Source organism: Psittacula echo (genome assembly GCF_963264785.1).
Source record: "Psittacula echo genome assembly, chromosome: 11".
NCBI classification, from domain to species: domain Eukaryota; kingdom Metazoa; phylum Chordata; class Aves; order Psittaciformes; family Psittacidae; genus Psittacula; species Psittacula echo.
The window spans coordinates 7,373,109-7,399,958 of NC_137746.1; the positions used below are offsets into that span (position 1 = coordinate 7,373,109).

At 42.9% G+C, this 26,850-nt stretch overlaps 2 protein-coding genes across 4 annotated transcripts; one reads left to right on the forward strand and one right to left on the reverse strand.

Moving 5' to 3' along the window:
* Nucleotides 1-1,194: 1,194 nt before the first annotated feature.
* Nucleotides 1,195-9,128, forward strand: CNOT8 (CCR4-NOT transcription complex subunit 8). The gene is made up of 7 exons (XM_080626832.1): nucleotides 1,195-1,263; nucleotides 2,127-2,324; nucleotides 3,882-4,075; nucleotides 5,541-5,702; nucleotides 6,499-6,643; nucleotides 7,263-7,373; nucleotides 7,696-9,128. The coding sequence occupies exons 2-7, from the start codon at nucleotides 2,208-2,210 to the stop codon at nucleotides 7,843-7,845; spliced, it is 879 nt and encodes a 292-aa protein (XP_080482958.1). The 5' UTR covers nucleotides 1,195-1,263; nucleotides 2,127-2,207; the 3' UTR covers nucleotides 7,846-9,128.
* A 990-nt stretch (nucleotides 9,129-10,118) lies between these two features.
* Nucleotides 10,119-26,765, reverse strand: GEMIN5 (gem nuclear organelle associated protein 5; the record flags this gene model as incomplete). 3 transcript variants are annotated; one of them, XM_080627273.1, is made up of 28 exons in its annotated part: nucleotides 10,119-10,784; nucleotides 11,480-11,576; nucleotides 12,033-12,609; nucleotides 12,996-13,158; nucleotides 13,917-14,174; nucleotides 14,401-14,611; nucleotides 15,437-15,556; nucleotides 15,662-15,809; nucleotides 16,252-16,389; nucleotides 16,523-16,618; nucleotides 17,187-17,315; nucleotides 17,673-17,798; nucleotides 18,244-18,471; nucleotides 18,682-18,853; nucleotides 19,282-19,421; nucleotides 19,516-19,697; nucleotides 20,079-20,152; nucleotides 20,629-20,762; nucleotides 21,372-21,466; nucleotides 21,959-22,044; nucleotides 22,665-22,877; nucleotides 23,491-23,650; nucleotides 24,119-24,251; nucleotides 24,437-24,568; nucleotides 24,786-24,937; nucleotides 25,431-25,612; nucleotides 26,281-26,435; nucleotides 26,609-26,765. In XM_080627273.1, the coding sequence occupies 28 exons, from the start codon at nucleotides 26,763-26,765 to the stop codon at nucleotides 10,629-10,631; spliced, it is 4,614 nt and encodes a 1,537-aa protein (XP_080483399.1). In that variant the 3' UTR covers nucleotides 10,119-10,628. The 3 variants fall into 3 exon arrangements, 2 of the variants coding, with proteins under 2 accessions (XP_080483399.1, XP_080483398.1); XM_080627272.1 differs by having other exon boundaries at nucleotides 20,629-20,765; XR_013957810.1 differs by having other exon boundaries at nucleotides 10,740-10,784; nucleotides 11,480-11,572; nucleotides 20,629-20,765.
* Between the last annotated feature and the right edge of the window lie 85 nt (nucleotides 26,766-26,850).

Here is a 26,850-nt window from a genome sequence, read left to right on the forward strand (position 1 = left end):
TATCCCAGCCTCAAGTGAGCACGGGAAGAAAAGCGATTACATTCTGCCAGTATAGCAGAGTATTATTATTGCCTAATATATAAATTATGCAACACCAGAGACTGCAGAGCTAAGGCGAAATGGTGGCTATCTATCATCCATGAAGACAAACTGTGAGTCAAAGTAGCGCTCAATAATGGGATGTCATAAGATGCTGACAGCAGCAAGGTCATTTGATGGGAGAGCAGCACATGGAAAAAACCTGTTCCACAAGTTACATTTGTGCTGAGGGATGAGCGTTAAATGTGCGCCACTGAACTATGATGCCACGATTTGGGTTTCCAGATACTTATATGAAAATAGTAGGCAAGTAGCTGAGATTTGGTGGCCAGTTCTGCATCAATACCAGAACTGCATTATTTGATAGCAAATACAACCCTGTCCAGAACGTTGCCCTCTAAAAGAAAGGAAATACTATCTAAGCTTAATTATAGTGGACAAGCTTCCAAATAAATTGCGTATCTGCCACCAGCATCAGCCACCGAAGCAACTGTTGGCGGCTCTGTTACACAAGAAGTTATATTATGCTGCTTTATTGAATACAGACATCTGTGCTAATATAATTTAAATATCATTTAAATAACCATACAAATATTTAGATAGCAATTTAAATAGGAATATCTGAACAGGGCATACAAGGATGCCGGGGAAGGACTGTTCATCAGGGACTGTAGTGATAGGACGAAGGGTGATGGTTCAAGCTTAAGCGGGGGAGATTTGGGTTGGATATAAGGCAGAAGCTCTTCCCCCTGGCGAGGCTCTGGCACAGGGTGCCCAGAGAAGCTGTGGCTGCGTCACTCCTAGCAGTGCTCCCCAGGCAGAGGTGCACACCCACCACCCTTACACCCTTCCCAAGTCCAACGAATGGACTCGCCCGGGCTTCCTCTTCAGGAAACCCGGGCGATCCCATTACCCGCACTGGGGGGAGAACAGGGGTAGAAAGCTCATCACGCGTCCCTCTGCTGTGCGCAGGCGCACTGCGTGCACAGTCTCGCGTGGCTTTCACTCCCCTCCCCTTTTCTCCTCCGCGGGAACGCGCGCGCGCGGCCGCCAGTCAGCCGCGCGCCCCGGGGCGGTGTCACCGTAAGTCTCGCGAGAGCCAAACCAACTCCCCCCCTAACGGGCTAAACCGAAACCCCGCCCCTTTCCCCTCAGAGGGGTGCTTGTGGAGGGGCCCCGTATCTCGCATGCGCAGTGGCTGGTCGGGCCCGGGCTTCCGGGCAGGTAGCGGTGTGTGTGTGTAAAGAGGGGGGTTACGGATAGGGAATGGCGATGGGGAGCGGCGGAGCAGACGAGTCGCGGGGGGGACAGAGGGCTAGAACGGCGCCCCGCGCGCGAGAAGGTGCGGGCGGGGCGGGACCGGGGCCTCCGCGGCTGAGGGGACGGCGGGAGAGCTGAGGGAGAGCGGGCACCAGTGCGGCTCCACCGGCAGCTGTGAGCCCCTCCTGGCCTCACTGAGCCCCCGCGGCCGCGTTGGGTCCCCCCCGGGCCGCATTGTGTTCCCCTGGCAGCGTTGAGCTCCCCCCTCCCCGGCCTCATTGAGCTCCCTCCCTCCCGCCGATGACAGAGGCTGGGGTCTTTGTGCCCGTGTTGGTTCAGGGAATGGTGAACAGCCGGCGGTTTACCGCTGAAGCTGCCGGTAGTATAAGCTGAAAGACCTCACCTCAGTGTTTCCCGGGTTACGCTGGAGGAGCTGGTGTCTATCAGTGCGGTCCGTAAGGCGTTGTGTAGCTGTTTCTAAAAGCTGTTGCAATAGGTGAATGTTAAACATCAGGATTCTCTGCTTGTACGGCTGATGGCCGGAAGTTTCGGAGCTTATGGCAGGAGAAAAAGACGGGGAGAAGGATTCTCTTAATGAATAACTGCTCTGTTAATTGTGTGGCCGCTCCTGTAACCTGAACGGATGCTCTAGATCTCTCTCAGCATGTTTATGGGAGGTGATAAAAGCAAGAAAAAGCGTTGGTATAAACATTAATGGGCTATTTTGAAGCTGAAAATGGAAGTGTGACTGACTCCAACTTACAATTCATTCTTATATGTAGCTGTTTCTGCATATAAAGCATTATTTATTGATCTCTTTAACGCAGCACACCGATAAGATCTCACAGTTTGCAATTCAACCCTTCATCTGAATTCAGCATTGGTCCCTTTCCTCCAGTCCCTGCAAGATGCCGGCGGCTCTGGCAGAGAACAGCCAGGTGATCTGTGAGGTGTGGGCAAACAACCTGGAGGAAGAGATGAGGAAAATCCGAGAGATTGTTCTGAGTTACAGCTACATTGCAATGGTAAGTGTTTTATTTTTTCCAGTAGGATCTAGTTGCCTTAGTTAAGGGATTTTGAGGCTAGAGGAAGAAGTTGATTCTTGAGTGAGAAACTGAGTCAAACTGAGCCAGAAGTGGTAAAAAGCTGTTCAGTAGAAGCTTTCTGGAGTCTAATACAAGTAGTGCTGAGTATGGATTGAATGAAAGAGAAGAGTTATACACCTTAAAAACATGACTTCAGTTAATATTTAGCTGTTTATAATTTATGAGTTTGCAGAACAGAAAAATGAAATGGGTCAGATGTACAATTGGGTGTAAATCTTTAGTTCTCCACCAGTGTATTTGTCTTTTGAATGTCTTTCTCTGTTTGGTTATGGAAGATGCTGTGGTCCTGTAGGACAAAAAGTCTGCAAGTGACAACTAGTCAGCTGGGGTTTCAGTGAGCTCAGATGTTGATTGTTAGAGAAGAGAAACATTCTGGCTGTAAGTACAACAGCGTGTTCAGAAAGCTCTGTTTAAGAAGACCTGAATCTGCCCCAGGTGGGAGGAATCTCTTCCTGCCCTTAAAAGTCTTGGCTGGAGTCAGTTATTTACATAGATAACTGGGGTTAGTTATGATACTGAAAGTTACACTAATTTTGCTTAGGAACACTAAACTTCAAGATATGAGAAGTCCTAAATAAAAGCATAGCATAAAACCACATGCCCCCGCAGAGTGTGTGGTATTTCAGAGTAGAACACAGCTGTGTAAGTGAATGTGATTTTTTGTTACCATATGTCAGTGGGAAATGGGCTGTCTTGCCTCTGTTTGACCTCACTGAGAGTGTGCTTGTGACCTGTGTTAGCAGCTGTGCTGCCAGAGGCACAGAGATCTTGAGCCTGGGATTGATTTTGCCACATATGCAGCACTGGATCCTTCATGAAAGATTTTGCACACACTCTAGTCAGTAGAAGTGACATGACCTCATCTGAGAATAAAAATAGTGTGAAAGTTGGGTTTTCAGCAAAGATAGCTCATGGTCACTGGCCAAGTAAAATGTTTTTCATCTACTTGATGGTTTCTCTGTTGTTCTGTTTTGATTGGTAGTAGTGTTCATTCATGTAGGCATTGGCTGTTCCTCAAAACCAGGTAGGTTATCACCACCTGGACTATCAAATGAAGATGGTCAGAGTGCTGAATTTAACTTGTATTTAGAGCATGAAAGAACACTGAATAAATAAAAGTCCATTTTAGTAGATTTAGGGAAAATGAGAGTCCTTTGCGAGAGAGATGTTTAGATTATACAGTAGTGCATATTGGATAAGTTTGTAACATTTTTGTTGTGGAATAAAAACTGCAAGAACTATTGCATGAATGGAATGGTTAACAAGTTGTGTGGGGTTTTTTTAGTGTCTGACATGTAGCAGTTTAAAACCTTTATGAATATGAAAAAGGCGGGGGGGGAAGTGATTTTTACAAAACAGTTCAGGGAATGCAGTGCTGAGACCTGTGAATGTGGAACTGAGTAGACTCCATATAGAGTGATAATAATGACTCCTAATAGAACGAGTGATGCAATAAGCTTTTCCCTTCTCTCCTAGGACACGGAGTTTCCTGGAGTTGTTGTAAGGCCGATTGGAGAATTCCGCAACTCCATAGACTATCAGTACCAGCTCCTTCGGTGTAACGTTGACCTGCTGAAAATTATCCAGCTGGGCCTGACTTTCACAAATGAGAAAGGAGAATATCCCTCCGGGATCAATACCTGGCAGTTCAATTTCAAATTCAATCTCACGTGAGTCTTCTGAGCTCAGTAATAATTGCCTTTTCTCTCCTGCTGTAGTGATGCTTTCCTTTGGCAAACACAGGTGTCCGTATGTTCGTTACTGGCTGTTTCTAAGCAATAACTCAGAATTCAGATTCTAACACAGATTTTTGTGGGAAACTGCTGTGGCATGAATGGAGTTTGCAGTATTTCTGGAAGCCAAAGCTGTGCCAGAATCCTATCTTTAATACCTTTTCCCTTGATACCCTTAATACCCTTTCCCTGTAGTTCTGTGTTCCTTAAACTTTTTTTTTCTGGAACACTGTTAGAGTCTGAAACTTTATATGTTTTGTGTACATATATGAATATATAGATATATATGTTTTGTATCCATATATGAATATATAGATTTATCTAAATCTATATATATCTATATATTTAGTTAAAAATACATGGATGTGCTGTTTTCAGCAGAAAGAAAAATGCCTCTTTAGAGATCCTTGCTAAAATATAAACTGGGATCTAAAGAAGAATGTTGATGTAATTGTCACACCAGTTCAGGGAAATGGATCTAGCTTAATGGAGTGTGGCAGTTGTTCTTGTCTCCTCCATACTGCAATATCCTGGGTTACAGCTGAAACAAGTTTCATTATCCCTGTCCCTGTAATTGTAAAGTAATTGTAATTACTTTTTGTAAAATTGTAGTTGTAAATTGTAAACTCAGCATAATTACCACTAGAGCTGCCTGGAAATAAAACAGAGGGTTTATCTGGCAAACCCACACATTTCTAGGAAAACAATCAGTGTTTTTATGGAACTGTCATTGGAGAACATGATAACAGCTCATAGCTAGTGTGTGCTGATCATACAATTCTTGAACCCAAAAGTTGCAATGTCTACTCCCACAAACTTGTGAGCCTCTTGAAGTATTGAAATCGCAGTGAAGTTTGCACAGTGTGATCACTTCATGTGACTCCATTATCATATTTGGCCTGAATTTTGCTGTGTGTTGTCACGTCCTTCCCTCCCCCAACCCTCGAATGAAACCAACCAGGGTGGAAGTCGGGTTCCTGCTCAGCTCTCCACCAAGTGTCTCATCACTCATCCCTGCCTTCCTTCCTGAGTCAAGTGTTAGGCAATTTTGTTTATTCCCAGAGATAGAGCTGGAGATGATGATACGGTGCTGTGTGCTGTGAAGTGAAAAAGAAAAATGTAGACAGGAATGATGATCGGTGCTTTGGAGTTGCACATCTGCCTATGTGAGAGAATTCCCCTTTTCTCTGGGCTCTCATCCATGGTGCTTCCGTTTGCTGTGCGGAAGTGACATTTCTCAAAGTCATTCAGTTCTACAGAAGAATCTTTGGAAATTGCAGTAGCAACAGAATTATTAATGACTGCAGAGCAGGTTGTTAGAGATGTCGGAGGCTGCAGCAGTAGTTTTAAAACTGATGAAATTTGGTAACACCTGAAGTGCAAAGCTGCTTTTCTCCTTCAGGGAGGACATGTACTCTCAGGATTCCATAGACCTCCTCGCCAGCTCTGGGCTGCAGTTCCAGAAGCATGAAGAAGAAGGGATCGATACTCTGCATTTTGCTGAGCTGCTTATGACATCTGGGGTCGTGCTTAGTGACAGTGTGAAGTGGCTGTCCTTTCACAGGTAGGTCTGGGATGGTCACTGATGCTGGCAAGTGAGAAATCTTTCTGATTGAAATACCACTGCTTTTGTCCATGGAGACTGACACAGATTCTAGGGAGAATTACTAGCTCTGCAGTTCTTAAAATGAGCTTAAAGATATGAAGGCCAAGTTTGAGAAGCTGGGACAGTTGGCACTTGCTGTGGTCTGGGTTTTGTGTACGCCTTGCTTGCAAGTCCTTTTGCTGCTACAGTCTTCCTCTATGGAAGAAGTTGAAATATGGTTTCTACACTTAGTAACTTGTGTGCATTGTAAAGTAAGGGTTTTGTGTCTTCTTCCTGACAGTGTTGATGGTGTTCCCAACTTCCATCTTGTGTTTATGTAAATCTGTGTAGCTAAGATGTCTTTCTTGTAGAGTTTCAAGCAACTTGATGACAAATCCTCTGGTCCTTGATACCATCGCAAGTGAAAGGACTTGAGAGAGGAGGAGGTAGTGACAACAGATGCTTACAGGGTTTCCTGCTTTTCTCTATTGCCCATAGTTACAGAAACTTGCAGCGTTGGGAAGAAAAGTTTGTTCTTCCCAGTGGCTTAGCTGTTCCACAAGAGGTTAGTGAGGCACCCAGGGAGCATTTGGAAGTCCTACACTGACATAGATGATCAGGGTGAATCCTGGCTCTGATCCAGAGAAGTTTTATGAATGTCAGAAAATGTGAAGGTCTGAAAGCTACAGGATGTAAAACTTGTGAAAAACGAGATATTGATACCGAGTGTAGGTGTTTTCTGCTTATCTGGTTTTCTGTATGTTTTTGTTTTCAGTGGTTATGACTTTGGCTACATGGTGAAGTTGTTGACAGATTCCAGGTTACCAGAAGAGGAACATGAATTTTTCCATATCTTAAACCTTTTCTTCCCATCTATCTATGATGTAAAGTACTTAATGAAGAGCTGCAAAAACCTCAAGGTACTTGTATGTCCCTAGCAAGCAAGTGATGACAGGCATCAACCCTGTAAATTGTAAAGCCAAGTGACAGAACTGCTGCAGATGTCATCCTTGAACTGGAACGTATTTAAATGCTCATAGTCACACATAAGCACCTATGACTAAGTTGGTATCTCATAGATAATGCCTCCCTGGCTTTAGCCTTATCAATATGTATATTACATAGGGGATGTTCCCATAACCTTCCGGTTTGTGTATCAGTAATGTCAGAAGCTAATTACAATGCAGCATTGCTTATCTTCCCTGTGCAAGGTGGAGTATTTCTTCTTACATGAACTGGTCTGTAACTTGATTAACTGGTAGACACTCAGAGGCTTGAAAATAACTTATCTACTGAATCACAGCCTTGTTTGAGGGAGCGGAGGGAGAGAGAGGGCCAGCATTTATAACCTATGAATGTACCCACAGTCATCTGAAGTATCTGCAGCAGGAAAGCAAGGTTCCTGAATTTGGGATGAGTATTTATGCATTCTTGAACAATATTTACTACTGTGTTTCACTCAGCACGCTTTGGAAAAGTGTGGCAATTCTGGTAAGAGGTGGGTCTTCCAACATAAACACTGTTGTGTTCTCATTGCAGGGTGGCCTTCAGGAAGTGGCGGATCAGCTGGATTTGCAGCGAATTGGACGACAGCACCAGGCAGGATCGGACTCTCTCCTCACGGGAATGGCATTCTTCAGAATGAAAGAGGTACTGTGGTGTTCTTCTTTACAGTTCTCCTTTCTCCAGTTCCTATCCATAAATGTCAACGTGCACGATGTGGGGTTTTTTTTTTTTTTGGGGGGGCGCTTTTTTTGAGCTTTGTGGCCATCACACTTCAAACTGTCAACAATAGGAAGTGTTGATACTGGCACAGACTTTGGTTTACTCCTCTTTCATGTGCCTACTTTAATTCACATGCTGCATCTTAGAAGTGGCTGACTTCAAACAAACTGTTTAATTTACATTGGGTGCTTTCTGATTTGGAGGCACAGCTAAACAATACCCATTTCTTCCTTTTCTTAACCTGCAGTTGTTTTTTGAGGATACAATTGATGATGCAAAGTACTGCGGGCGGCTGTATGGCCTCGGCACAGGAGTGGCTCAGAAACAGAATGAAGATGTGGACTCAGCCCAGGAGAAAATGAGCATTTTGGCTATTATCAACAACATGCAGCCGTGATGAGTGGCACCCTTCAGCACAACGTGGTTTTACCATATTGGCAGCTGCTGTCCTCAACCATTTTCCCTAATACTATCTCAAACAAAAGGCATCTACAGCACATCCAGCCTGCACAAGGCCTGCAGTTTTGCTGAAGAGCAACATCTTCATTTGAAACCCAGAAGAAGAGAGTTGACTGAATTCCTGCCAGCATTTGTGGTTTGCCATCTTTTTAATACCAAGGGCAAAAGAACCTACTGTATATACCTCTGTTTTTTTCCTCTTTATACTGTACAGAATCTGCAAGGAAGGGTAGAATATTGAATAGGGCTAAGGGTCTGGAAATCCAGTGAAAATGGACACAGACATGCACACAGATTTGTAAATTGTGCTTTATAAAGCTTATTTTAAAACTTTTGCATGTTGTGAGGGTGACTGCTTCACCTCATGTGTTGCTTATTTTATCTTAGTGTGGTCTGTGGAAATGGCTCCCTTTGATCACTGCGGAGGTTTGGGAACAGTGACATTAAAAATGATCCTTGCAGCTAAAAATATTCAGAGATTTGCTTGAACAACAGTGGGGATGGATATTCCTGGAGCTGATTTGAGCAGCTCTCCATAGTTTCTAATTCTGTGTGGTACAGGTTGACCCACACTGAGCCTCAGCTTAGTTCTTACGGGTATTAAGAAACGGTTCTGGAAATAGCTTGAGGCCTAGAAGTTTGCCTTTGGCAGAGACTTGGACCAAGGCTTTGACTTCAGTTTTCAGTTAACCTCCAAATTTTCTTCTTCTTGCAACACAAGAACTTCAGGATCAATACTTGTTCCTCTTCTCCAGCCCCTAATTTTACTGTCTATCTGCTTAACAACAAATGAAATAGCTCCCTTTCTTTTCATTATAAACATCTGAAGTCATTAAAGGATGGAGGAACAATTTGGGATTCTGACTTTTTAAACAATGAGCTATTCTATTTTCAACAGCTCTAATATTTCTTAAAAGCCCCTTTAACCCTTTTCAACAGGGCAAGCTTAAAATGTTAAGACTTTATCTTGCATTTTAAACAAGCTTAACCAATTTATGAGTAGGAGCTGAGGTTTAGAGCTGGTTTTTCAAATGCTTGTAAATACTACTTGTTTTTAATTTTTGTAAAATAAATTTTTTTTTTTAAACCAGGTTTTGGCTTGGATTTTCCATCAAGCACTAAAATTCCCAGAATTGAGGCTTATCTGAAGTTCTGATACATGCTCAAAGATGCTCAACTTTCTTTTACCATTTATGATGTGTTGCTGTGGTAGTTCTTAGCAAAATCTGCTTTGGAGATTATTGTACAGAGCTGATGGGAGTTGGGCTTAAGTTTGGGGAACTGGTGCTCTCTTCCTGCTCACCTTAACACAGCTGGTGGTATTGAGTGTTCTTTCAGTGCAGCATTAGCCAAAGCTGTTTCGCTCGTGTTCTGTTAGAAGTTCTCGTGCTCCATCTAAACTTACTGCTTGAAGGGCAAGAGGCTGTTCGGTGAAGCACTGGCTCCCCCTCCTGGTTTGCAAATACTTTGTATAGAATGGGGGAATTTTAAGTTAATGGCAGCGGTTTACTGCATCACCACATCTTGTAGTATAACCCCCAGCTTTCACCTACTGCTCTTCAAGTTGTTCTGAGGCCTTACTCAGCCTGGAGCAGGAAATTATCAGTAGCAAGTCTGCGTTTTGGCTGGAAAGAATCTGGAACAGATCTTGATCTGATACATCCATTCCTCCTACTCTTATGTAGTACTTAGAAACTTTCTAGATTAATGACACCCTTTACCCCATCCTACCACATCATTTTTTGCTGCATTTAAAAACTTGCATCTAGAAATTACTAAGATAGATGCTGTGGTCACTAAGGCTTATGCAGCCTTGTTCTTTTCTTAAGAAGAGTTAGTTTTGCTAACAAGACAGGCAAAGCCCTCCAGGTAAGCTGTAAGAGTGGTTGAAATGTTGAATGTTCAAGACCCCATAATCTAGGGTTGGTTTTGGCACTTCTAAAACAGCATCTTTTCTAGAGAACTTGATACAGTACCTTACATTTACCCCTGCTGGAGCAGAAAGCAGTTTGTTCAGCCATGGATGTTGCCAAAAGCAGGGACTTTTCTTGACCTGGAAAAATCCCTTACCTTTTGCTAGTTGTGCTGGAAACAAATATAGATCTCACCCTCCCTTTTATGCTGTACAGGTGGCTTCACCATGCAAAGCTAAATCATAGCACACTTGTCTTACCTACTAACTTTGATTTACAGAGTATGTTTAACAACAAAACCACCCCAGGCTTATTTTCAGTGCCTGTGCCCTTGACTGATACTGATTTCTATACATCAAATGAAATGCCAGTTCATGCTGGTAGAAGACTTTATTGAAAGGAGGGAAGATAAACGCACAATAGTTTTAAGAACAATACTCGGGTAAAGGGCCGTTTGCTTACAGAAACCGCTGTTTTTCTTCAGGATAGCTACTATTCCTTTTCTGCTGAAAGACACATATAGCTGCTCCAAACTGTTTCTCTTGCATGTCAGTAGTAAGAGCTTTCATTGGCATAACTACCATCAAATAAAAAAAGACTATACAAAAGTCCTGTATACAGTTCAAGCCCACAACCTACTGCCTTGCAATTTGCTAACATAATCTCCTTAAGGAGTAGTAGTTGACTGCAAGCGATTTATTGTGGTTTTATCCAAAATTACCCCAGCCATCAAAATAAGCCTTCACTTGAAGAAAGAAGAGCCGTGGTAGTGTAGGCGGCTCAAGGGAGACAGTGTGGTCTCAAGATGTCACGTCAAGAACCTCCTGCCACCTTTCCTGTAGGCACCAGCACTGCCATGGTTCCTAAGGAGATCCAGAGCCTGTTCCCACAGCTTAGGAGGACACTGAGACCCAGTGTGAAGGAACACAAGACAGCACTCCAGCACATCGGGGAATGGGAAGATCTGCAAGACAACAAACATGAGGTGATGTCTTTCAATCATAATTGTTCAGCTATAACATACTTGAGGCAGCAGCTCTCCAAAGACACTGCTCTGCAGTATCTTTAGAACAGATAGTCATAAACTGAATGTATTTTTGAATCTTCTTCCAGTGTATTAGCATTACCTATAACCAGGTTTGCCCCCTTTTGCACAATCACCATGATTACCTTTAGTTATATTATAGACTGGAGAACACAGGGGATGAGACAACCTAGGCAACACTGTTTTCAAATATGTGATGTGTAGTTTTTATAGCTCCTAAAGGCCATTTTATACCTTAAATTTACGATCTGTTTATCACAATGATTTTGTTTACATAATTAATTCTAAGTAGCAAGGGATTGCTTCTAAAATGCATGGGAGAGATTCATTCAGAATACCCTTCCAACACAAATCATTCTATGACTCTATGAATATCTCACTAAATTTTTCCATGCAGGATCTTTACCTATACTTTCCAACTGCATGGAGAAACTCATAGTTTAAAGAAAGTTATCACCCTGATGCCATGTGTCAATTCTCTCTCAAAACTGCCACAGGATCAGAAAGAAAGTCACTGTTCCTTACTTTCTGTATGAAAGGGATTCTATGAGGAGGCTGCCCTTACAAAAAGACTGTCTTTTTCCAGAACCACAATGCCTCTTCTGAAAACTTACCTTCAAATTGTCTGGAAATTCTGCTAGTTTCTCCTTTGCTTTCAGAAGTTGCTTTGTGAGCTCAGGTAGTGTAATTGGTTGCTTTACTTCATCCTTACTGTCAAGAAAAGAGCAGGTGTTGTGAGCAACTGGTTTGCTTAACTGACCACATCGCCTCTCCTTGTACAGCAAGCACAGGAGAGAGCTGGACAAGTGTAACATGCTCTAGCTCATTCTTGCCAAAGTCCTAAGTAACCGTTCAGCAAACAGACAGACCTCTTGGACCACACTTGACCTTTTCATTATCCCTCCCCTTTTCAGGCTGCCCTATTTATTCACTGTTAACAACAGACTCTGTGTATCGGGGAATTCTCCAGCTGCAGTAAGTGAATGCACATCGTGGCTGAGACCCAGAAAAATGCAAGACTTCTGAAGTGTTGAAACCTGTATGTTGAAGTGTCCCTGGGTGATGAGCTTGAGATTAGAGGCAATCTGAGCTAAGCAAGAAATCTGCTGCACAAACATACATAAACAGCAAAACTTTCAATCCATTCATTCATGTTCTGAAGCTTACCCATTCAGCTGGTTGCTGTCAGAGTGTGGTTTGTCTGATTCAGTCTCTGAACTTTGTTCCAGGTTACTTTCCTGGGTGCTTCCAGTTGTGTTTTCCTGGAGATTATTCCTCTCCTGCTGATGCTGACGGATCATATCTGCTAAAATCTGCTGGATCTCAGCTATATCTCTCTGGGTGTTCTGTAAAGCAGCAATCTCTTCTACAAGAAGCACTTTGCAGCCATTCAGTTCTGACTGTCTGTCTACTAAATCAACCGAGGTAGCTCTTGAATCACTTTCTGCCTCGCTTCTCTGAACTTCAGTTGTATGGCAGCAAGTTTCATCCATCTCAACTGCACTTTGATCAGGAGCTTCTTCAGAGGACGACTGACCTGAAATGTAACTTTTCTCAAGACCTGTTCGCTCACTGGGACACAGCACAGGATCCAAACCAGCCTTTTGTGAGGCAAGGGAGTTTTTGGGTGGGTTCCACCAGAGGTCATACAGCAGTCCGTAAGCCACAAAACCCTCTAAACTTCTGCAAGCATCCATGCTCTGAGGATGTGTGCTGTCCAGTTTGTGTCTCAAGTTATCACAGCCTAGTAACAAAAAACAAAAATCAACAAAGATTACAAATATGTTCTAGAACTTTCTGAAGAAAAAGAGCAGGTTTGGTAAATTAACAGCTATCCTGGAGATCCAAACCAGAGAGTTACTCAGATGCTGGTGGAGTTGTGCAGGAAGCAAGGAAGCAAAGGCAGACATCTCTGGCATCTTAAACACAGTACTCTGTTCTAGCATGAGACTGCATGTCTGAATTCTGACACCCCAATGGCCCTTGCACTAGCCAAATTCCACAGGTTTCCACAGATATGGGTTTGTCTTGCTCCTTCCAAGCGTTATTATGCCTACTGATAATAATGGACACTTATAGGGAAGATCCTCCTGTCTGTCAGTGCCAAGAGATACACAAGAAGAACCTTACCTTCAGGAAGGATGATCCTGCAAATCTCTTGCATCAGAGTGAAATTACCAGCATCATAACTGCGGGTCACAGCTCCAAGAATACTCTTCACTGCCTCATGCCAAGTAGCGCTCTGACAGCTCAGGGCTGCAAGGCTCAGGTCATGGGAGATATGGAAAAGCACCTACAGGAAGCACCAGGGAGCATGATAAATACTGTAAAGTATGAACATTGAGGAGGAGCAAAAAAACACAGCACTTAACCAAAAGCAGTTTTAACAACAGTGCAATTTATGCAGTCGTCTTTACACAGGTGATAGAGCACTTCAACATTACTTATAATGGTAAACTCAGCAGCTGTGCTTCCTTGTGTCCTATTAAACAGATGAGAGATGGGAGCACATCAAAGGTCAATGACAAGAGCTGCAGGAGCACCAGACAATGAACAGACCTTCTGAACTCCAGATTGTTTTAACAACAAGCAGCCCTGACTCCAACAGCTTGACACAAAGCCCTGACTCAGTGCCAAGCCCACTCAGCTATGCCAGTCACAGCCAGCACATCTCAGTGCTCATCACCGACACCATATTATATAGTTTTATATAGTTTTATATAAAATTTTATATAAATATAAATATATATTTATATATATTTAATATAAATATATATTTTATATAAATATAATAAATATATATAAATATATATTTTATATAAAAATTTTATATAGAACCATATAGTTCTTACTATGCACAGAAACAAATGTAGACAAACTGGTGGGTATGCAAGCTGACCCAGCTGCCTATAATCTCCCACACTATAGCCTCATTCTGCAGCAGGGTGCCAACATCAGCCCTTAGGAACGGCTGGCACAGCACCATGGGCTGTGTTTTCCTGCATATGCCATAGTAAAGCTTAGTGTGCATATGGATCTAAATCCATTTACCTGCTTTGGGTGTGTGTTGCTGGTAGAAGGAGGATGCTCAACACTGTGCAGCTGCTCCCATGCACATGTGGCTTGTTCAGTGGTGTCCATGCCCAGTACCTTCTGCCACACTTCTATCACCATGTCCAAAAATGAGGCCTCTCTGTTGAGCTCCCAGCTGTGATAGCAGGGAGGTACGGGGCTCTTTCGGTTGCAGGGATTTCTTTCACTAAGGCACTTGCAAAGCAGTTCATTAAGGCAGAAAACAAGTCTCTGTCCCTTTAACAAGGAAGAAAAATAAATAAATCAAGAGCACTGAGCTGCTGCCCAAAGAAAGCAATCCCTTATTGACCACTGCAGATAGACAAACGTAGGAACATCATGGCTAGCAGCAGCTTGGTGATAGACTGTTACCCCACCATGAGCCCTTTGCCTCTGCAGAGGTACATGTTAATCTGAAGTGAGACAACACTAAAGAAAGCTGAGAGGAAACTACCAAACTCACAAATAGAGTTTTATGTTGCTGAAGGACTTCCTGAGCTCCCACCCAGTTCCTGGATAGCAGCAGGTCCTGGGCACATCTGAAAGACAAAGTTGCTGACAACTCTTCCTCTCCAGATATCAGCGCAAGCTCAGCAGCAGTTTTAAGGGATGTCACATCCCCCTTTTTTGCCAGCACCTTAACTGCATCATAGGGTGAGGAAGCCCCCAAATAACTGAAAAGAGAGAAAGGCAAGTCAACTTGGTTAGTACTTAAATACTGGTTTTGAGTTGTATTGCAGCACACACAATTAGAGATAAACCTGTATTTTCCACAGGTTCTCAGAGCTGTCATCACTTTGCTTCACCAGAGTTTACAACAGACATACAGTACCTGATCTGCTGCAAAGCTACAAAGGGGAAGTCACACAGCCTAATAATCTGGACTGAAACCTCCGGTGATGTGCACACCATGCATGGCTTGGATGAGGAATAGAAATAGATAGACTCAAGAAAGAAGGTTACGGTAGTTTATCCTTACTGCATTTCTCTGGATTTCAGCTGAATACTTTCACAAGAGTGAACATAAGCCAGAACTGGAATCAGTATCAAGCAAACGACATTATTCCAAGCCAAAGTATTTCAAGCAGTGCTAGTAATTTTGGTAGTCACAAATTTGAAACAATCTGACTGGAGCAGTATGACCCAGTGATCAGGATACATGTGCTACACTGCACATTTTCAGTGCAAAGGTTGGGAACACCCTATAGTCTCTTCATAGACATCCTACTCTTACTCTTGCTAGACTCATTTTCAAAGACTTCCAGTAATGCCTATGGAAGGAGCTGGCTCTCCTGAAGTACAGCATTTGTACCTTCTGCTCTAAAATGCCCTCTGGAGCTTCTTTTCCCACCTATGTTAGAGGGAGTCAAGTGAGATCAGGCTCAGAAACCACTTCAGACAAATAACAACCAGACCAGTTAACTGATTTCAGCTACTACAGACCAAGAACCTTCTTTGTTTCAGGCATGGAACCAATTCTTCTTCCCAGTCCCACTCACCATTTGGCAGCCATAGCATAATGACCATCCTTTTCTAATACTGCTGCCCAGCTCGTGTAGAGATCCTTCAGCATTGGATCTTCTGGACGCAACCTGGCCTTAGCAATTACAATTGCTTCCCTAATGCATGTAAAAGAAGCAAGATAGGGAAGTTAATTGACTGTGTACAAAAAGTGAACCCAAATATCAAATCTAACCCATTAGAAAACATAAATGTACAGCAACCTGTAAAACTGGTTCACTCTCAGGAGGTCAATGGCCTCATACACTTTATGGATGGAGAGGAGATGGGAGGCAGCCTTCACATACTGCTCCTGAAAACACAGCTGCTTTGCAAAGGCTTCTACCGTCCAAACCCAGGCCTGATACCCAACTGCAAAACAGAAGACAAAGTTTTAAAACTGGAAGAACTCCTGTGGGATGACATCATGTACCTCTTCTCTGCCTCAGGCTAGTTTCTTAACCAACTGTAGGGGTTTCACTACCAGTAAAGTAAGTTTAAAGCATATTTAAAACATCAGGCAGCTGGAAGGACCACAACATATTACAAAGTACCAACTTTATGCTTGGAAGTAAGGGCCTGCTCCTTCAAGGAGTCCCAAAGGAAGCCACTCTGTTTCCTGCTATCCCTATGTGGAAATATTCAGGTCTCAGTCATAAATAGGATGTGTTTTGTGTTTGATTTTTGTTATCAGGCAGTTAAAGAAGCAGCTTCCAGTCTGGAACAATCACGAGTTTCCAACCCTGAGCAATCAGAAGGAGGCTTCCCTTGGCAGCTAATTCCATCTGCTTATGTGTTATAAGACCAAACATACCCATGGGTGAGATGGCCACCAGCTGGTCTGTCAGCTCTCCCCTCTCAGCAGCTGCCTGGAGGACACCCTTCATATCTCCCTTCCACAACATGAGCTGCTGAAAGAGATCTGGATGTCCATTCTCCAAGTGATGTTTTCCTGTTGGAAGCAAACACACTTCCAATCAGCTGGAATGCAACAGCATTATTCAAGCATTTTTCCCAATCTGTTTTCTCCTGGAACATAAGTTACAATGGACGTATTGTCAAAGTGGATTCATTATTCCACTTACCTTCCACGTCAATCATTTTGTGCAGAGAAGCCCTGTCTGTGAACAGCCCCAAGTGGATGCGATCCTTGAGGTCAGGGGACACATCTTCATTATGATCTAAACCAGGTAAGAAGAATGAATATTGAATAGTTGGTACAATACTGGGAACTGGGACCTGCCATGTCACTCTACTACTACATTGCACTCAACTGGTGGCAAATACTTTAGTCTTCTATGTTCTGTCAGATGAGCACCTAGAACTTACTTCTACGTTTGATCAGGACCATATATGTGCAGAGCATTTATTCTAACTGAAACATAGCATATCCCTTTGCATGCTCTAAGAAGCAATACTGTGAGAAGACTAACACCTTCCTCATGGTTTATTTTCTCCTGCCCATATTATGCCTCTGCAGGTGAAAACACTTTGCACATGAACAGAGAATTCTACTCTATCTCCACAAATCAAAGCCTGGCTGTATCCTACTCAAAACCTGGCTGGAGTGGCTACAGAGTGCTGGAACACTGCAGAAGTCAGGTAAGAGACCACAACTAGTCACACACTTGGATAAAGGGAAGGATTTTATAAAGATAATGCTTACTGGTCAAAGTCAAGTTCTTGGACATGTGCTTCTGAATACTTCTGAGCCCCTATCCTCCAAGTAATTTAATTTTAGACTGATACCTTTGGTTTTCAGACATGCAGCCAGCCTCAAGCAGTCTTGATGCATTTCGTCTTTTGATCTGTGGTCCAGGAATGTGCTGAAGGGTAGAATAGAACGAGGCTTCCTCTTCTTCAGAGAAGCATCAGGAGCTGAAAAATCAGACATTTTACTTGCTGCTGCAGAGCTACAAGAGTTTCCTACAGCAGAACTCTCCAGTTCAGAGTATTCCAAACCCCCTCTTCCTCACACAGGAAAACAAAAACCAGATGCCAAGTGCCACATGCACTTCTATTATGACTTCTGAATACTGATCACTTGGCATAGTTTTCTGCCCATGTTGCCTGGAGTGAAACTAGCAACTAAAAGGCAGCATCTAAGCCCACATTGAACAGCTGACAATCACGGCAGGTAAAAGAAGCAGCAACTTAAAATGCTCAAGAGATTTTAAAAGCGCTCTGAGAGTGCCTAGAATGAGGACCTTGGTGCAGGACCTGAAACATACTAACTTGCTTTCTCTTTAGGTGGATCCTTCCTCACAGGAATGGCTTTCTGGGTCACAAAAGGCTTTGGCAAGCTTAGTGATGAATAATCATATGCAGAGGAAGATGTATCCTTGGACACCGTGGAGGTAACTGATAAAAAAAAAAAAGGAAAAACAATTCATGAAAGAGCCCACAGCAGAACTCTTAAGACATATTCACATCCCATTACATGGATTCTGAAATACGCAGAAAGTAAGCTTTGTTTTGTCATGGCACTGAATAGCTTTTTAGGACAAGTAAGTATTAAGAAAACATTACAGAACTGTCAGAAAGCTGAATAAGGTGTCAACAGACACTAACGAAGGTCCACCAGTATTTTAAGATTTATGACCAGAAGGCAACACTGATCAAAAATGACATTGTTTCAGCCCAAATTAGTTTAGAAAATGATTAAATACATTCCAGAACCATACTTCTTCACCAGGACTATTTCAATAGGTATTATGAGAAAATCTCCATGAAAATATTGAACTTGATGATGATCTGAGCACTGAACAGTCTGGGAACCATTGAACTAAGATGATTTGATTATTACGAGTTGTGGAGACTTTATCAGGCAACTCTGCCTCCTGAGCTTCTTTTTCTCCTTCATGGTCCGACACTCCATTTTCCTCTGGCAACATTTCCCTTGCGCTCTCATCTCCATTCATGGCATCACTTGGATCCTGCTTGCCTGGGCTCTTTCCTATAGGCTTTTTCTTCTTCTTGGCTTTGACTTTTGGCTGCATACTTCTTTTTTTCTCCAATTCTATACTCTTTTTGCCTGTAAAAGGTTGCAAAAGTTACCTGGGTATTATCTGTAGAGATCAACAATTAGTTTCCAAGTAAGGATACAACTCAATTTAAACCTAGATACAGTTTATTCTTTGGAATTCAGCATTGGAATTTATCATATCACAGTAGTGTGGCAACCCTCTATTTCCCAGTTCCAACATCGTGTTCAGGAAAGGATCTGACGTTTGAATATGCTTACCTTGAGGAGGCCGTGTATGCTCCTGCTTTGAAATGTGCCATTTGTGAACAGAAAAATCGTCTGCTCCTGTATAAACAGAATCTGGATCCACTGGAGACCACTGGACACTCAGTAGCCGGCCCTGGTGCCCTCGGTAGTTGCAGAGTGGCTCTTCCTTCATAACATCCCATACCTTAGAAACAAGGAAGAAATCCAGTTACTCAGAAAGTCTCATCTTCCTTAATACTCTGCATTTTCTCTTCAGTGATTTGCACTTGTAGGACCTTCTCTATGAGTGTTGAACAGGTATTTCAAATACTACCATGGAGAAAAATCAGAGCCTCCTTTGTTTGCCTTTGGTACGTTTGTGTAACATCTTTTTTAAGGATCTAAAAGTGCCAATATGAAAATGGTAACAACTGGACTTACAGATCAATTTGTGAGTTGCAAAACCATACAGATACCTGCAATCATGTATCCAGAACCAGGATATGGTTCCCAAGGGTAAAGGTGCACTACTTCAGTCATTTATGTCACAAAAGCTTTGTTGCTTAGTCAGCTCTAAAACACTATACAATGGATGATCTAGAAGTACACGTCTAAGAGGCTGTAGAGCAATACCTGAGCAGTACCATCATAGCAAGCAGACACCAATCTTCCCTCATGGTGGGGGCTCCAAGAGAGACTTGTGATTTTAGCTGTGTGCCCAGCCAGAGTTCGAAAAGGCTCTGCTATTGTCAGAGGACTTTCTGAAGTGCTCTCTGAAACAAGAAAGAAAAGCATCAGGTATGGGCAGCAAAACAAACTGGGAGTAAACCAGAACAAGATGCCAAAACTTGGGATATAATCTGTTACCTATGACGCTCTTCAGATTATGCACATAAATAGTGGCATTGATTGAGCCTGAAGCTATCAGGTAACTCAGCTCTGGCTGGCTCCCATGCTCGTGATGCCAACGAATAGCATTAATCAGTTTATGATGCTGCTGGATAGTGCAGAGCAACTTCAAGTTTGGTGCCTGGAATATTTCAATTGAGCTGGAAAGTAAGAACAAAAGTGTAAGAATTCCAGCAGTCAGTGAAAATGGGAATTTTCTGTTATCCTGCATGAGCAGAATTACAGAATATGAAAGAGAATAACTAAATGAGTTTCTTTTCTGGATTCAACTCAAACCCTCCCTTAGCACATCAGCAAAAGCACATTTTAATCATGAGTGGATCCTTAAAAAGTAATTTAACATGATGATGTGGATCCTCCATGCCAAGAGCACTAAACCAGCTAACAGCAAGGAATGCTGTATTATCGCAATTCAAATACATCATCAGTGAAAAAACAGAGACAAACCAGGGCAACAAAAAGTACTTTTGCTTCATGACAGATCAGCACATAAACCACCTTAACCTTCAAGTGACACATACCCATCTTCATTTCCAAGAGCCAAGAGTTTGCCATCTGGCTTCCAGCTGATCTCTGTACGTGCAGGCAGTTTGTGCTGTAGAAAGAAAACAAAAACTCTTCAATCTCTTTCACATTCATTCAACAGGGCAAGATGTGCAACTGGATGGAGTAGCAATTATTCAGGACATTATTCAGGACATTATTTCAAGTGCTTTGAAACTAGAAAGCTCTGTATGAACTGATTGTTTCGAACAGCCACACACAGCTTTAAAACCAGACTCTATTTCAATTTCATTTTTCTGGTTAAGAAAATGGAGTAACTGATGCTGGAAACAGATGCGCATGTTGAGATCAGGGGGAAAAGAGACCCTTTTTCAGAGACAAGCACAAACTGTTTAAATGGTTTGAGTCAATACATGTCTGAAGTTCATCTGTGGAGACTGGGTTTCAAACTTTTAATTTGTTACAGATATATCATGAAGGCAAAATCAGAAACCTACAACTACAAGGGCATAGAAACTATGATTTGGTTACCATGAATCCATAAAACCCCCTCAAAACTGTACTCACTTTGATTGAATTAGTGTCTCGGATGACTTTGTTGATGTCATTTGCCTCTCCATTAAGCTTCCAGGGGTTGTGTTGAAAAACAATACCTTCTCCAGCACAACTATATAACGTTACAGAGGGCTGCTCACCGTCTCCTCCTATCCAATGGAGAAAAAAAAGCTAAATATACCACGTTCTTCATCAGTCTTCCCAGAAGGAATCACTCCTACTATAAATCAAAACATTTTAAAAGGATATAGATATGCTTCAGTTGCCTGTACTGAAACTGACTAAAATTCTCACAATTCAATCCTCTGCTTCTACCAGCAGAACTCTCCATAATATCATCACTGCAATCATTAAAACTCCCTTTAAAGTTTAGTCCTTAAATTCAAGTTGTGAAGAGCTAATGGAGTTGTTTTGATCAGTTCACATGGTAGAAACAGATTTCTGGAGCTAAGGAACACATATTTGCAGGAAGCCAGTGCAGACAGTTACTGGTCTGTAACACCCTGAAGTAAGAACAGAGGTGTGGTGCACACCTATTTCCTGAAGCTCCTAGATTTCAAACTGGAAAAGGTTGTTTTGCTCCCTTGCAAAACTATTAACAGCTCCTTCAGCAGAATGCATCCTTAGCTGCTAGAAAGGATTGCTACCAAGTAAATAGGGCTCCTTTTCCTATGAAGGGATGCTATACCAACATCATGGCATCTGTATGCTCTGCATGGATATTCTACTTTGTCACAAGGCACTGGAAGACTCACCAGGAGACAGAGGAGGTGTTGGAGGCCCCCAAGCTAATGTGTATACGGTCTTCCTGTGGTACGTACTGGAGATCTGAGGTGGCTTATTCTTAGCACTAGGCAGGGAGATAAGGAAGCAGAGACAGTCAGATTTCAGCAGAGAAGAATACAAAATAAAAGCAACATATTTCCAGTGGTGAAATAAGACACCAGGTGCTTTAACATCCTAAAGCCATGGCACAGCCAAGCCTTCCTTAGCATCTCCTGCAGGACACTACTAAAATCATAACAAAATTGTTCTGATGACCTTTACTTGCATGTTGCTTTTCATTCTCTGAAAATGCCTTTCTGGCTAACATCTTCTACAACTGATGTTCTTGCACAGGGGATTTCTGGTGATGCATTTTAACTAAAGATTACCTCAGAAGCTAACAAATAATAATGGAGAGATTAAAAGATGCACTGACAATCCAACTGTTTGACTAGTTTTAATTTAATCCTACTCTTGTTAAACAGTGAAGATACACCTCAGAAAAGACCACAGCCCCTCTGCATGGTAACGTACCAGCCGGATCTGACACTAATGGATTTGAAAGCTACTTTCTTACCTGCCGGAGAAGGTGTCAAATACTCCAACTTTTCCATCATCTGTTCCAAAAGCCAAGCAGCCTTCCTTAGTTGGATGCCAGGATAACTGCAAGCAAAACAGAAAGAGACTCAGAATGACACAAACTACAACTACAGCCACTTGATTTGATCACTCTGCTATGAGCAAAGGCTCTCCCCCTAGCAGCTATAATGGGATAAGATGAAAGGGATTAAAATCACTGAAATACTATTTGACATTAGCCTTACAAAATAGAAATGGAGACTGTGGTAGAATGGTGAGAAAACTTTTGGTGAATAACTCCCATGTTTTCCTCTTGTGAGCAATTTCACCAGGCAGTAGCCTCTGGCTAACCACTGGTTAAACCCAACTGAAGACATCCATGTTGGGTTTTGAGCATGTCAAACTTCCTAGCAGAGCCAGGGCAGCCATGGATAAAGAAACGAAGGATCATGAAGGAGGACAAAAGTCAAAGAGCAGTGAAACAGCCAGCAGGAGTTCAGCTGATTTCACTAGATGTAACGCAAGTACCTAGGGTAGGTGAAAATTTGTTGCCAGATTCTAAAATGCATTGTGTACCAAAAGAATCAAGTACAAAAGGAACAACCTGGCTTTATATATTGTTAGTTGGGAAGAAACTTCTTTGGAGTGAAAGAAAAAAATGGGAGTGAAAAGATAAAAAAAGAGGGACTCAAAAGGACACTTACTGCTGTAACTTTGGACTTTATGCTTTGCCAGAAGGTTTTAACATCATAAATATTGTTCATGGACAAAGTATTCCACACCCGGATCATGCTGTCTCCAACACCAATGGCAAGACAGCCCGTGTCCACAGGGGAGAAGGCAAGACTATAGACAAATCCCCCAAGGGAGGGCATGGTCCAGGTACAATCAAGAGTTGATAGGTCCCAGCACTTCACCTGAAGAGTAAGGAAAAAGGAATGGTTAGAGAGACTGGTATGACAAGGAAAAGCAAAGCATGAGTGAGATAAAAGGTCAGATTCAAGGCCTGACTTAGTGTGTGGTCTACACCCTAAAGGTTACATGTCACAGACAGGGCTGCAACAGCTGGAAGACTGTAATGGAATGGACAAAATGACTACATTTTAATCCTATGATCCTCTTCTAACTTAAAAATACGAGGCACTCTCCTGCCTGGAAAAGGCAGAAAGTTAAAAACCAAACCAAAACAAAACCAAAACCCCTTTAGTTTATACCAAGTAAGTGATTTTAAGAAGGAAAAAGACCTTTTTAAAATGAAACTTTCAGGAAAAAGATGGTAAACTCCCTTATTAAATGCTTACCATTCACGTCTAGAATGTCGTAATGATTCAAGCCAACATGGTAAGGGTTGAGCTTATAAACTAACAAAAATATACACATGAACTCAGACAAATTTTAAGCAATGGTGTTACAAAAAGCTGCAGTAAACCAACTGTAGGACAAAATCTGCGGCCCTAAATGAGGTAGGCTCATTCAGTCAAAGTGTACAGGTAGGGCTGTTTTTATGTTAACTTTATGAATGGTTCTTACATCTCTGTCCATTGAAATGGAAAAAAGCAGCTCTTTGTCTTGGTGCTTCACAGAACTCAGATTGAACACAATGCGGGAGTGATTTTGTCCTTCTGAAGATCCTAGAAGAGTCCACTTGCGTTTGCCAGACTGGGTCAAATCCCAGAGCAGCAGTTCTCCTCTGCAAGATGTAAATGTGTACTTCATTGTTCACTCCAAAATTGTAATATAGGTTAATATAATAATAGATGCTATATTACATGTATACGTATTGCAAGTACAAGAGTAATACAGCTTGACACACATCCTCATCGTGCAACTATAAGCAGATATACACATGCAACTTTCACCCTACAAGCCATATCCTTAGTTATTAGACTGAAAACTGACGTCATTTCCTCCCAGTAGATGGACAAAACCCCAGTAAGTACCATTAGCAGTCAATATTAAGTTCGATTATCAGATAAATTACAGGACTAGTAGTTTTCTAGAAGTCTGAACTCACACGTTAACTCTTGGTCTGTATTCTCTCTAGTTATACTAGGAAGGAAGAAAGGGACGTCAGCGTTTCCTACCTAGTTCTTCCTTAAGGATCAATAAATGAATCCACAGCTATTGCTGGTACCCAGGCTTTGTGTGCCCTGCTTACCCAAAACAGCTGGATACAATTTCAGTGGGATGCCCAGGCGGCCAGTGAACAGTCAGCCAAATGCGCTCCTTAACAGTGGGATCAACAGCTCCACCTCTTCTCTTTGTGGGTGGCAATTTCAAAGTCATTACACCTATGGAAGCAAGATGGATCATTTAGACCCTCAACATCAAACACATCAACATTCTCGGAGAGAAAAAGAAGTCATGTCAATCTGAAGTATGCTCCCCATGCTTTATACTATCAAGTTAACCAATCAAGGCTGCATTTAGAGAGTTCTTCCACCTACTGTTATCTCACATTATCAGTCTTACTCACTTCTGCCTCTAGTGCAGCTCCATATTCGTATGGTCTGATCTTTGCTTCCTGAAGCCAGGTAACAACCTTTCTTCGTGGTTGTGTCCGGTGTCAGCTCCCCATTTGGAACTTCGCCTTCCTCTGAAGGAACAACTGAATACCATTGAAGTCATGTTATTATACTTGAAAAGTCAAAGCTTTATAGAAATTACCTGAAAATATATTGATTTTTAGCAGAATATACATTACTGAATTTATCAGTTGCCTTTGCTTAGCGACTTTCTGACTTTCTATAAGGAATTCAATGTACTAGAAGGACATTTACACAAACTAAACCCAACTTTATAAACTATTAATCAGTTCTACATACCTGGGAGCTCATCTTGCCAAGCAGATAACCTTTCTTCACCAGACACAGGGCACCAGGCCAGACAATGTATTTCATCGTCATGGCCTCTCAGCCGATGCAGTACTTCTCTTTTCCTGCTGATATCAATTATAACCACCATGCCATCCTTGTAGCTAAAACCAGAGATTTAAATTAATGAAGAGATTCTTGGATCCTTTTGGAATAAAACCTAAGTCAATTTTCAAGCTCTTTACTAGGATCACCATTACTGTATTTCAGAGAAGCCAAATCACAAGCCACAAGGGGACCAGCAGTAGCCTAACGGTCCAGGGGAGCTCCATTTAGCACTGGTGTACCTGCAGCTACCTGTTCAAGACCCAGTATATTTGGCTTAAAGAATGACAGCAATTCATTAGTAATACAGCTTCCAGTCAAGTCTAATAAAAAAAATTACAGTTTTAAGATACTCCACAGCAGCAAACCAAACCTGGGCCCTTACACTGTTACAGATTTCTGGGTCTGGCAGGTTTACCAAATCTAAATGTTATTTCTAGTTTGTTCTATACCAGAAAACCACTTAAAATTAACCTTACAACTGTGTAGCAAAAACTCACAATAAGGTTCTTGCATAAGAAGAATGGAAAACAAAACTTAACGAATACTTACCCAATTGCCACCAGGTTTTCATGATGAGGCGAACAAGTGAGACAGAAAACTGTCCGAGGCTCAGGGAAGAACTGCTGGCTGTCACTTCTGTTGTACCAGTAACAAACAATGACTCCTTTTTCATCACCAGACACAATCAGATCTTTCACAAGAGGTGACCAGTGCAGCGCTGAAATCGTGTTCTGAAGAGAAGAGGATTGAATACATTTCAAAGCTGTTTTGCTACCATCTAACATGGAATAACAGATAGAAAATAATCTGTAAGTACACCCCAGCATCAGCTGGGTTTGTTCTAGAGGGTTGCAGTTCTTCTGGGCATTGGCCGATATGGTGTCCTGAGTCAAATAATTGTTCAAATGCTGGTCTGTCTTCTGTGAAACAGTAACTTGCTGAACAGATTTAAAGCAAGCTGGGTTAAGTGCAATGAGTACACACTACAAGCACAGGCACTTACTGAGGCTTTGATGGTAACCAACAGCTTATTAAGGTGATGTAACAACACCACTGGCCTAAGGCTACAACAAAAAGCTGGCCAGAAGCGTTCAGTGTTTTTTATTTCATTGGTTTTGAAATCATCAATTCCCAGACTGGTTTGGGTTGGAAAGGACCTTAAAGCTCATCCAGTTCCAACCCCCTGCCACGGGCAGGGACACCTTCCACTAGAGCAGGTTGCTCCAAGCCCTGTGTCCAACCTGGCCTTGAACACTGCCAGGGATGGGGCAGCCACAGCTTCTCCGGTTAAATTCAACCGTGGTTACAGCGACATTACTCCGCTCTGTGTGCAACACCCGAACATCCCTCCCTACCTTCTTCCACCTCCCCAGCACCGCGGCCCCCGGGGACACCCCACCTGGTGCCGACTGTGCTCCACCACGGGAGCCAGCGCCTCCGTATCCCAGATTTTGACGCTCCCATCGTCGGAGCTGGTGGCGCAGAGGCTGCTCTGCCCGGGGCAGTGGCAAAACGCGAATCCGGAGATCCTTTCCGTGTGCCCGATCAGCTCTCCTGCACCGACAGAGACCGCCATCAGACCCCCATGAGATCCTCAGCATCCCCCCCTCTCCATGGGTCCCGCCGCCCCCCACGTGTCCGACCGGCAGCTCCCGGCGGAAGCGCGGCCCCGTGGGGCTCGTATAAAACAGGGAAACTCGGGGCCCGGCATCCCGCTGTAACGGTACCGTAGAACTTAGGTGCGGCGCCGCCGATCTCCAGCAGGCAGACGCGGTGCCTCGCCGCGAAGCCGAAGAGGCGGCCGTCGCTGCTGGCGTCGCTGCAGCGGCTGCTGTACCAGTTGGGCGAGGCGGGCAGCACCCGCACCCCTCCTGCCGCCGCCATCACTACCCCTCTGCCCACCGCACGAGCGCTGCCGCCAAGCGCTCCGCACGCCGTCGCAAAACAACGCACCTCGCCGCGCGTACGA

Bases quoted from the DNA above. Each gene is read 5' to 3' on its own strand.
- CNOT8 (XM_080626832.1), top strand. From the start codon at position 2,208: ATGCCGGCGGCTCTGGCAGAGAACAGCCAGGTGATCTGTGAGGTGTGG. The intron at 6,644-7,262 runs GTACTTGTATGT...TTCTCATTGCAG, and splicing joins AGAGCTGCAAAAACCTCAAG to GGTGGCCTTCAGGAAGTGGC. The intron at 7,374-7,695 runs GTACTGTGGTGT...CTTAACCTGCAG, and splicing joins CATTCTTCAGAATGAAAGAG to TTGTTTTTTGAGGATACAAT.